At 38.2% G+C, this 12,075-nt stretch overlaps 1 protein-coding gene across 1 annotated transcript in view; it reads left to right on the top strand.

Moving 5' to 3' along the window:
- The window catches only part of COPB2 (COPI coat complex subunit beta 2), a 29,006-nt gene extending 17,114 nt beyond the window's left edge, over positions 1 to 11,892 (top strand). Inside the window, exons 11-22 of the mRNA XM_007188038.3 lie at positions 739 to 827; positions 918 to 1,024; positions 2,092 to 2,235; positions 2,881 to 3,011; positions 3,282 to 3,489; positions 7,280 to 7,390; positions 8,479 to 8,693; positions 10,433 to 10,525; positions 10,614 to 10,794; positions 10,981 to 11,049; positions 11,202 to 11,273; positions 11,527 to 11,892. Of these exons, the coding sequence (XP_007188100.1) occupies positions 739 to 827; positions 918 to 1,024; positions 2,092 to 2,235; positions 2,881 to 3,011; positions 3,282 to 3,489; positions 7,280 to 7,390; positions 8,479 to 8,693; positions 10,433 to 10,525; positions 10,614 to 10,794; positions 10,981 to 11,049; positions 11,202 to 11,273; positions 11,527 to 11,622 (1,516 nt within the window). The 3' untranslated portion in view covers positions 11,623 to 11,892. The remainder of the gene's footprint in view (positions 1 to 738; positions 828 to 917; positions 1,025 to 2,091; positions 2,236 to 2,880; positions 3,012 to 3,281; positions 3,490 to 7,279; positions 7,391 to 8,478; positions 8,694 to 10,432; positions 10,526 to 10,613; positions 10,795 to 10,980; positions 11,050 to 11,201; positions 11,274 to 11,526) is intronic.
- Positions 11,893 to 12,075: the final 183 nt, after the last annotated feature.

Genomic DNA, 12,075 nt, shown 5'->3' with positions numbered 1-12,075 from the left:
ATATATGATTTATTAAGTTGTTGCCAAACATGGCTGACTAATGAGCCACATATAATAAAAGTTTTTATTTTTTAAGTTACTTTTATTGAGGTATAATTTATACGAAATAAAATTCACTGTTTTACGTGTATATTTCAGTGAATTTGGACAAATGGATATAATCTGTAACCACCAGCACAGTCAAGATATATAGAACATTTCTATCATCTCAAAAACAATCCCCTTGTGTCCCTTAACAGTCAGCACCCAGCCCCTACTCCCCAGTAGATTAGATTTGTCTTCTTTAGGGTTTCATGTCAGTGGAGTTGTGTGGTATGCACTCTTAGGTCTGGCTTGTTTTGCTCAGCATAATGTTTTTGAGATTTATCCATGTCGTTGCATGGATGGGTAATTGGTTCCCTTTTTTGCAGAGTAGTATTCCATTTTATGAACAGACCACAGTTGGTTTAGTTATTCACCTATTGAGGAACATTTGGATCTTTTCAGTTTCTAAAATAGTTTGTAAGCCCTAGTAATTTGTGTAATAGACCTTGTGAAACCCATTCATTATTTGTCCAACTGTAAGCAGTTCACTGATCTCTCAGGAAAAAATATATTAGTGAATTTTCAACTATTAATTTTATATTTTTGCATAATTCACTACTCAAATATATTTGAAGATATTTGTAACATTTGGTGGAATTGCAGTTTAGTATATACATAATATGCTATGTTTGCTTTCCTTTTTTTCCCCCCCAGATATGCAATAAGAGAGAGCAACAGTGTTGTAAAGATATTTAAGAACTTTAAGGAAAAAAAATCATTTAAACCAGATTTTGGAGCTGAAAGTGAGTGCTGTTTATATATGATACAATTTTAGAAGCTTTATAATGGCTCAAAAACATCTAAAGATCTAAAATTTTTTTTGTTCTTTTTAGGTATCTATGGAGGCTTCTTACTGGGAGTCAGATCTGTAAATGGCTTAGCTTTCTATGACTGGGACAATACAGAACTCATACGCAGAATTGAAATTCAGCCCAAACACGTGAGCTCCCTCCATTGCTGTTTTTGGAGTGTACATCTTTGTGACAAGCTCTGAGTCCCTGAGGCCAAGAAACATCCTTGTACCCTGCTGTCCCTGTTCCACTGTGCTGGACACAGTGCCATGTACCTCAGGATTGCTTAGAAAAGGAGAGTCGTGGTATTTGAGTGAGGCAGTAGATGTTGGGCTTTTTGAAAAGTATAAAAAGTTATACAAATGCCAAGTGCTGTTCATATTTTAAATGGCTTTAATGCTTTGAAGATAAGTAGCCAGGGAGTTCTTGACCTGGAAGGGCCTGCAGGTCTCCCACTCAGTTCAGAAAGCCTTTTCGTACTTTACCTGATAATGGCTGTTTAAAATTTAGGTAGCCGTTCTCCAGTGACAAAGTTTTCAGCCTTTAGATCTGCCTGCTTCTTTGACAGCTTTAACTGTCAGGAAATTATCTGTGGAGACAAATCCACCTCCCCAGGGTCCTGGTTCTGTTTTCTAGAGCATGCATTCTCAGCAGGGGGACGTCGTCCCCTAGGGGGAAGAAATTGGTTCCTGAAACCAATTGATGACAAACTGTACTCTCTTTATCTATAAAGCATAGATGCACATATGTTTATACACATTATGTGTTTGTGTACCGTATGTATATGTTTATGTATTAATATATGTATAGACATATAGTATCTGTGATATTAAAACTTCAGGGGAAGGTGATTGGGAAAAAAATGCCTAAAAAAGGTTTGGGGTGGGGGTCATAATGGGAAAAAAAAAAAAGTGAGAAACACTGTTCTAGAGCAATAGGGAATAGGCTAGTGCTCCTCTGAATCTCAGCACCCCTGGCACTTACTGCCAGCGCTCCTTGCTGCCTCCCTTAGGTCTTTCCATTTCTGTAAATAGAACAGTAGTGCCCTGTCCACCCTCCCAAATATGTGTATATATACATGACAAAATTGTTAAGTGTATACTTAGTATCTTAATGTAGGAGGATAAATCTTGTAGGAAACAAAGTGTATGCAGTTTGTCATACCCACTAAGAAATCCGAAATCATTTATCTGTGTTTTTGTTTGTCATGTTGCAGATTTTCTGGTCTGACTCTGGAGAGCTAGTCTGTATTGCCACTGAAGAGTCATTTTTTATCCTTAAATATCTGTCGGAAAAAGTTTTGGCTGCACAGGAAACACATGAGGGAGTTACTGAAGATGGCGTTGAAGATGGCTTTGAAGTAATTGCATCAGCACAACTTTAGCTTTGTTTTTAAATGATTTATATTCTTAGAGCAGAACTTCACTCATTGTAACATTTTACTATAAAATAGGTTTGGGGAAACTAATAAGCATTTAAGGAGTTACGGTAAAATGTGAAAATTAAAATCTTGGCTCAGAGATCAGGGTCTGAAAGTATTTGTTCAAAAGAAATTTGTGCTTTGTTTTTAGGAAACCTTTAGACTAACTTTGATTATCTTTCAATAAGGAAATTAGAAGGTGTTTTGGTCTTAATACAGTTTAGCCAGAGTTATTTAAAATGAGCTCTCAAATGTAAAGATAAATCATCCATTGTGGAGGTGTCTTGGAAGACTTTTTGAAATACTTATTATGCCAGTCTCATGTATGTTAGGAGTATAGATCAGCACATTCTTAGATTACAGCTTTGACGCAACAGTGAGATTTTACAGTACAGATACTCATCCAGGAATCTGTTCTTAAGTGAAGAAAGTAGAAATTCCAAGGAAAGATTTTCTTTCTTGAAATAGGATTCTTTCTTTGCATTTCTTATTCTACGTATCACCCCTAATTATATTCAGTTTTTTGTCATTGACAGGATTCCTATTGCTGAATAAGATAATAATAGACTTTATTTTTTCCTGCAGGTTCTTGGTGAGATTCAGGAAATTGTGAAAACAGGGCTGTGGGTAGGCGACTGCTTCATTTACACAAGTTCTGTGAACAGATTAAATTATTATGTCGGAGGAGAAATAGTCACCATTGCCCACTTGGACAGGTAGCTGAGTATCGTTTTGCTTTTGTCTTTAGCATCCTAAATTTAAAAGCATACTTTTTAAACATAAACAAAACCAATTGCTGGCTTTTAACAATGATAGGCCTGATTTTTCAGTGTTTTAATAGGTGGCAATTGCTAACCAAAATTGCATCAATCAAATGGAAAGATTTTGAGCAAGAGGCAGAGTGAGTGAGTGACTGCAAGAGAGAGAGAGTGTGTGTATGTACTGATTTGGGCTTAGTTCTAAATTAGTTTCCGTTTCTCTTACAGGACGATGTATCTCCTGGGCTATATTCCTAAAGACAACAGGCTTTATCTGGGGGATAAGGAACTCAACATTGTTAGCTACTCCCTGCTGGTTTCAGTGCTGGAATACCAGACAGCTGTCATGCGGAGAGACTTCAGCATGGCTGATAAGGTCCTTCCGACCATTCCGAAAGAGCAGAGGACCAGAGTTGCTCACTTTTTGGAAAAGCAGGTAAGGGGGTGGGGGTGGGTTGTTTGTTTTGTGTGTGTTTTTGAAAACCAGCAGTTTGAAAGAATGTTAATACGAATTTGAAGAACTTTATTTCTTAACTACCACTGATTTCCTTATGGCAATGGAATTTCTCTTGTAAATTTAAGTCACTTGTTACACTCCTTCTCCTTTCTCATTGCCCTTCGCATCCCCTTTAAATGTTGGAGGTGATTATTAGTCTTCCCTTTTTGTAGACTTCTTTTCCGTTCTATCAGTATTTTCATTTCTATGCTGCATTTTTCTCTATCCTAGCTGGCTTCTCTCTCTCTCTCTTTGTAAAATATACATAAAATTTACCGTTACTGATAAGCCTTTTCCTTAATGTAGCAATTTTTAGTATATATTCAAAGTTATATGTGCACAAAGTACAACGTTTTGCAAGGCTTAGGAAGAAAACAGCCCTCCCTTCTCTCTCTCATTTCTACTGCCTAGCGGTAATCACTTGTAATTCTTTTAGCTGACTCTGTTGGCATTTATTTCCACATATCTAACATGCTTATATTGCTATTTCTCAGCTTTAGGCATTTCTTGGGACTTTCCACTCTATACAAGATGAGGAATTTATCTTTCTTTCACTCCCCCTGCTTCTACCACATAATGCCACTTTCCTATTCCTTAACCTCCCAATATAGTTACATCAAAATTTTGATTAAATTGGTATTCATTGTTTATATTACTGTGGCTGTGTAAACACTGTTCACAGCTGAGCCATGTGATATATTATAGCAATAGCTTTCTCTTCTTGCAGTTGTTTTCCCTGGAGTTAATAATTGTTTCTGTTTTTTTAAACTTTGCTTATTTTTCTATGTACTTCGGGTTATTCTCCCTACTCCAGTGGTTCTCCAGATTTCCTTGAAATCTCCTTTCCGTATGTTCAGTCTGCTTCAGGCTGAAGTGGTTTCTGCCCTCATCATGGATATCCCCTCACCATCGTGTTGGGGCTTCCCTTTGGCTCTCTTGAGTTGGATCTGTTGTTTCCTATATTCCCTATCTTCTTTCCTGGTTTACTCCCTCCTTTTGCTGGGGTATGTCCTTCAGTAGTTTCCTGAGAAAAGGGTTATTTATTAATAGCAGGTAAATTTTTTTGTGGCCTCGATTATCTGAAAGTGCCATTGTTCTACCTTAAAACATATCTGGCCATTTAACTGGATATAGAATTCTAGGTTGGAGAATGATTTTCTCTCAGAATATTGAAGAGGAAATTCTATTTTGCCTTCTGCCTTCTAGCTTCTAGTTGTTGAGGTCTAAAGCCATTTATATGCCTGATTCTTGGTACCTGATCTGTTTTTTTCTCTTTGGAAGTTTTTTGGATCTTGTCCCTGTTGTTCTGTGATGTTATCATGATGGTGGGCCTTTGTGTAGGGGTCAGTTATCGTTCATTCTTCTGGGTATTAGATGAGCTCTCTTAATTGGAAACTTCATTCCTTCATTTTTGAGAGATTTTCTTGAATAATTTCTCTGTTGATTTCCTTCCTTTGTTTTCTGTATTCTCTCTGTGCAACTGTTATTCAGATGTTGGACCTCTTGCACTGGTTTTCTCATTTTGTTATTCTTGGACTTTCTAAATCTTGTTTATGGATCAAAGTTTCTCTTCATACCCTCTGTAAGGGTATGAATGATGGTTTTTGTTGTTGAGTTTTCTTTTCCCCTTATGTGGTATGCTTTCTTCAGATTGCTGTTATTGGTTCATTTTGATCTCTGTCTTTCCTTTTAAAGATTTTCCTCAGGTATCTCATGATCTTTGGGCACTCATTTAAGAGTGGAGGTCTAAGAAGCAGGTCAAAAGATCTGAGTTTATGGGTGAATTTATTGGCTGGACTAAAAATATGTGATGTGGCTAGGCCTTTTGTTTGGGGAGCCTCAATCAATGTCAGTATCTTCCTCTAATGAATTTAATGACACTTCATTTATTCAATTAGTGAATTTAATGAGCACTTAATATTGTACCAGGCACTGTTCAGGCTGGCATATGGCCCTCATTGACATTTTAGTATTTTTAAGTCTTACCCCTTTGGCTGGTTAGTTTACAGAGAAGCTCCCCAATCACCATCCTTCTGTGGGCTGAGCAGAGTATGGCTTGGTGTCTCAGTATTTAGTATTTCAAATATTTAGTCTCAACATCCATTCTTACAATCTCCTGTTTTCCTTTTGCCACTCAGCACTCCTTCTGGGTGTGCAGGGATCCCTCGGACTGGAGACCCTCTAGTTTACCCTCTCCAAAGAACAAGATTCCTGTCTTCTGTGTGTGTCGAGAGGTCGGGGCGGGGAGAGGAGTGGGGACTTGGGGTATCTAACTGCTTCTTATGTAGACTTTCAGGCAGTTTTGTTTATTTGCTGGTTTTAACACTACCCTTCACGAGACACCTCTGGGGATTCTGAGGTGTGAATCAGGTTGTTTCTATGCTGTCTTCACTCCTGATTTAGGGATTAGTCTTCTCTAGTGTTTTAACTTGAATGTTTGTACTTCTCCACCAGCTTTCGAGCTTCCAAAATTGTTACTAATGTCTCTGCTGCCTTTCTGTGTGTCCTTGGGAGTTATGCTTTTAAAAAAGAACCCCCTAAGTGTCATTTCAGTGGGGATTTGCAGGAAAGCAAAAGTAAGTGTATATAGCCCACCTCATTTCATCTGCTTTGCCCTCACCTGTATCCGACTAGTTCTATAGATCTTCCATCCTCCACTCTTGGATTTTATATTGTCTACAGCAGTGCTAGGGAAGAAAGGGAGTAATGCAGATTATTCAGAATGCCTTGTTACATTGTACTCCTGGGAGAAATGGAGGGAGGGGCAGCTTGTATAGTCTGGGAAGTTATTTTAAACACAGTGATACAGCAATGCTGAATATCTACCCAGACAGAACTCAGACAGCTGTCCAGCTTCTCCATCCTGACCACCCCCTAACAGAGCATTCACTCTCGGTCTGAGGAAGTCTTCTGCAGCCTGAGCTTTTTGTCTCATATACCACATCCCTGGAGCTGAAGAACTTGCCCATAGGGCAGACCCCATCAGCCCTGTTTGTCTTGAGGGAGAAGCTAATATAGTAATTACGGTAGTTGGTTTAAAAGCTTGTTGCTGATGATTGGAGCATGGGAAGGCAGTTTTAGACTTACGTGCTCTGGAATACTTGCTGATGAGTAAAATGGACATGCGACCAACAGTAAAGGCATAGGTAAAGACACCAGATCAGTATCAGGACCTGAAAGGAAAATGTTTGCTAAATGACCTGCAGATGATAGAAAATTGGAAGGTTTTACATTCGACTTCCTTTCCTCTGAGGCACTGGACTAGATCTCTGAGGCCCAGCTCAGGAGATTACGGACAGCTAGGTTTACACCACTGTGCCTGTCTTTCTCTTTTTGAAGTGGCTCTTGTTCAGTCAACTTTCCAAAATCCTTTTCTTTTTGACATTTGTTTACTTTTACATTTCTAAATTTTAGTGGTTGTTGTTTTACTTGAGTTTATCAAGCATTGGTCAGCTTCCACTGCTTAGAAAACAGTAGACGTTGTGTGACTGAATTTTGTCTGCCCTGTTTTTTACCAGTTAATTTAACAGCTCCTTAATTTTTCTGTCTTCTAATTGAAGAGTATTTTTTATTTGTTACTTTGTTTGATTTAAGTAATGGGGCTTCCAATGTCAGCAGTGTATTTAGTTTGAGAGAGCAATGGATTGTTTGCCACGTGTGTGCACTGTATATGTAGACTACACACACACAGGTTTTTCTGTACATAAACACACATATTTTATCTGTTTAGGGCTTCAAGCAGCAAGCTCTTACGGTATCCACAGACCCTGAGCATCGCTTTGAACTTGCTCTTCAGCTTGGAGAACTAAAAATTGCATACCAATTAGCAGTGGAAGCAGAGGTATGTACTAATTTATGATTTTTTGTAACTGATGAAAGGGTCAGTAGGTACTTATATGTGTCTACTATAAGTTGTGTTTTAAAGTTTTCTGAAATGCAAATTAGTGACTCATTTTGGCGAGGTTGTTGCCTTTCTTTGGTCTTCTTAAAAAATGAATTACGTTTATCTTTGCATAAATTAAATGGATTATATTGGAGATATGTATTATTATATTCTTATTAATATATATTCTTAGCATTCTAACTTAAAAAAAAGTGGTTTTTTTTAATCTTACATGAGATCTGTTTTGGAAGAGAAGGAAAGCTCGAAGATAGTAGATAAAGGAGTCTGGAACTCTAAAAGAATGCAGACACAGCAGTAATTTGCCAATATCCCAAACTAGTGAGGAAGACGTTGGTTTTAAAGAAGGGTTCTGACATTTTGAGACAGTTTAATGACATTTTTATGGATCGTTGTATATTTTGTATATTGAGGGCTCCCAGTTGTGGTTTAAGTCTAGCATTTACTGGTAAATTCATTTCAGATGTACTAAATAAATTTTAGCTATGTTAAGATCATCCAAATGAGCAGCATTTTATTTGATTTCTGAGAAGCTACAAATGACAGAAATAATATTTATTATTAAATATTTAAGGACATAAAAAGTTTTTTCTGCTTTCAAAAAGTGGTATTAAATCGTTCCTTAAAATAGTCTAATTACCTTAAAACTCGTTAGTTTTAGTTTCACTATGTAATTACAAAATAAAAATATAATGGGCTGATGATTATTCACATGCAGCATTAAATTTGATTTGTGTTTGAATTAATTTTATGTATGTGAATAATTTCAATTTCCTCATTATACATTTTGTCATTCCGTTCTTATTTAGATAGAACCTACTTAACAAGCACAGCTCAGTATACATAAAATATGTATTTTATAATTATAGAAAAAGCACAGCTCAGTATACATAAAATATGTATTTTATAATTATAGAAAATATAAAATTGTTAGTACAATGATATTCAGACTAACAGAATAATGTTGATGTTGGAAATTCAAATGTTTATTTAAAAGATATTTTAATGTGGAATCTCTTTTCTTACAGTCAGAACAGAAGTGGAAACAACTTGCTGAACTTGCCATTAGTAAATGCCAGTTTGGCCTAGCCCAGGAGTGCCTGCACCATGCACAGGATTATGGGGGTCTGTTGCTTTTGGCCACTGCCTCTGGAAATGCTACTATGGTGAACAAGCTAGCAGAGGGTGCGGAGAGAGACGGCAAGAATAATGTGGCATTCATGAGCTACTTTTTACAGGGCAAGTAAGTATTAACCCGAGGTCTAAAAGAGGTGGGCACAGTAATAAAGTACTGACTTCTGCACTGACTTCAAGGGTGGTCTTTGGAGAGGAACATGAAGAAGGAGCCCTGGAGCGAGTGCTGATGCCTGGCCAAGCGGTGCTGCTGATGGGAGCAGCAGGAGGACAGTGCTGCTTTGGAAGAACTCAAAGGATGCTCTTCAGCAAAGGATGCTCTTACCACGTTTGGTCTAAATGTCTGAGCAGGGCTTCCCTGGTGGCGCAGTGGTTGAGAATCTGCCTGCTAATGCAGGGAACACGGGTTCGAGCCCTGGTCTGGGAGGATCCCACATGCTGCGGAGCGGCTGGGCCCGTGAGCCACAATTACTGAGCCTGCGCGTCTGGAGCCTGTGCTCCGCAACGGGAGAGGCCGCGCGCGAGAGAGGCCCGCGCACAGCGATGAAGAGTGGCCCCCACTTGCCACAACTAGTGAAAGCCCTCGCACAGAAACGAAGACCCAACATAGCCATAAATTAAAAATAAATAAATAAATAAAAATTAAAAAAAAATTAAAAAAAAAAAAAATAAATGTCTGAGCAAAGTGAGCTGCTCAGGGAGGCTCAACTGGGAGAAATGTTAACCCCTTTCTCAACAGCCCTGCCACTTAGTGGCTAAGGTATTTTATTTAATGAAGGCAGGAGGCTGTTGGGCTGCTTGTTTCATTTGGTACCTGAGCGGCAGGTGATTTTACCGAAGTTGAATAATTCTGATCTGCTTACAACAAAAATAAGGTGGATGAGGATGCCAGTTACTTTTAGATTTGATTTCAACTATAAAGCATAAAAATGTCATGTATTAAAAAGTCTAGCAGTTAGTGTGTATCAGATCATTTCATTAGTTGACCATATGAAATAAAACACAAAAGTATTCATTAACTTTGCCCTACATACTTTTTAAACCTCACACTTAATCATAAAAACTTTGAATGTGTGTTTTATAACATATGTATGCGTAAATTTATATACCTGTAAGAATAGGTCCACTGTTTCTTATCAATAACTCAAAAACCCAAAAACATTCTGAGACTATTTGGTGGCAAAACCTGGCCTAAACGCTTAAGTATTATTATTAGTTGCTTTTATGCCACTTGGTTTGTTTTTATTGCATTTAGTATTCATGTGTTATAGCAGAATACTGATGTTTGTGACTCTGATGCTGAGGGTATTATGTAATGTATATGTACTTTCTAAAATCCAAAAGGTATTTATTACCTTTTTAAAATCCAAAAAATTCTGAGTTCTAAAGCACGTTATCCACTTTATCAAACTTACCCAGGAAAAAGTTAAAATTAAAAAAAGAAAATGGACACCTGGATATTTTCCTACTGGGCACCACTGGATTGTCCAGCATAGTCCGTGTTAGAGATGCTGCCCTCAAAACTATACTTGTGAAACCGAGTTTCTGCTCTTCATATTCTGAAGCCCTTAAATGTGCTCATCTAAGCTACCTTGTTTTAAAAAGCCCCTTTAGATTCTTCTTAGGGAAGTTAAGGAGATTGAAAAATCTCTCACACTCCTGGAGTCCGTTATGTAACACACTGGTGATGGCAAGTTAGTGGCTCAGTGACAGAAAAGAGGTGTATGTGTGAGAGTTGGAGAGGGAGTGCTGACTTGCCAGCACGAAACCCACATTTCTTTAATGTGGTAAGTGCCATTATTATCGCGTTTATTCTTGGTAACAGTGCCTCTCCTTTTTAATCTTTAGGCTTGAAGCTTGCCTGGAGCTCTTGATTAGAACTGGACGACTGCCAGAAGCTGCCTTCCTGGCACGGACTTACTTACCCAGTCAGGTTTCAAGGTACAGACTTTTCATTTTAGGAAGAAATGTTTGAGATAAAAACAGAGCCCTTAACAGTCTCCCAATGGTTCTATGATATCTGTAATAGGGTGGTGAAACTCTGGAGAGAAAATCTCTCAAAAGTCAATCAGAAAGCAGCAGAATCCCTTGCTGATCCAACAGAATATGAAAACCTTTTTCCTGGATTAAAAGAAGCCTTCGTTGTAGAAGAATGGGTGAAGGAAACACATGCTGACCTGTGGCCGGCCAAACAATACCCACTTGTCACGGTGAGTGCCTGGGGTGCCTCATCCCGTGTGACTACGGGGTGGAAAGGCATTCACGACTTAAGGTTTTGAACTGCACCACATACATTATGGTTCGATTAAGAGCTAGTATCTGGGATTTAGGCCAAGTTTATAGATGAATTATGCTTTCAGAATATTTCATTTCATCATTGCTTTATTCTCTGATAGCCAAATGAAGAAAGAAATGTTATGGAAGAGGCAAAAGGCTTGCAGCCCTCAAGAGCTGCATCTCAGCAGGTCAGTCAGACATGAGAAAGTTTGGTTGAGATTTGTTGATTTTAAGTACTATTTCCCACTTCCTAATCCTGATCTGCCTTCCCTTCGGGAAAAATTTCAAATTCCTGAACAGATTCCTTTGTTTTTATGTGTGTTTCTACTTGGGTTTTCAGGAACTTGATGGGAAACCTGCTTCTCCTACTCCTGTTATTGTGGCCCCCGCCACAGACAACAAAGAGGAAAAGGTACGGACATCATACCCAACTTCCTATTGGACCCCAGCCTCACCCTCCCTCCCCGCGAACGTCTGCAGGATGTGCAGGCCTCTGCATTTTAAGTGATGTAATCAGTTTCAGAGCAGGGGTTTTGAAATGAGAAGATGCCCCCTTTTGACTGTTGTTTTAGTTCCCTTTGCATCATGAATCACAGATAACTTTTCTTTAATAACTTTGCTTTAACACAGTACTATATAACTCACCCTCTTCCTTTTCTTTGCAGAGTTTACTTGAACTGGAAGTAGATTTGGATAATTTGGAATTAGAAGATATTGACACAACAGATATCAACCTGGATGAAGATATTTTGGATGACTGAATAATGTTTCCCATTTACTCAACTAAACAGATCATTATTATGGACAGGTATTGATCGTCACCCTGACCACAGTGCTTTGGACTCTGAGAAACTCCTTAGATTTTTATATGTAGATGCTGTGGCCCACTGGGAGCACAATGCCCTCATCTTCAGAGGAGTTTATGTGCAGCATCTAAATCACAATGTTTCCTTGTTAAGTAAGACTGCTGTGGGCTTTGATTTTTTTCATACTGTCATTAAGACCATACCTCATAAAATCTTTTGAATTAATGAAGATACTTCAAAGTTTCCTTTCTGCATAATGAAAACAGGATTCTAGTTTTAGAAGGCTGAGCCAAAACTACACCTCAGCTAGGGATCAGCCCACATTCTCTTTTCTTTGAATAACTATTTTCAAATACCATCAATCAAATTTTTCTTAGAACTGAATATCTGTGCTAAACCATTTTCCTT

Source organism: Balaenoptera acutorostrata, chromosome 4 (assembly GCF_949987535.1).
Source record: "Balaenoptera acutorostrata chromosome 4, mBalAcu1.1, whole genome shotgun sequence".
NCBI lineage: Eukaryota > Metazoa > Chordata > Mammalia > Artiodactyla > Balaenopteridae > Balaenoptera > Balaenoptera acutorostrata.
Note: the sequence above shows the minus strand (reverse complement) of the source record. Positions and strands in the feature narration are given on the sequence as shown.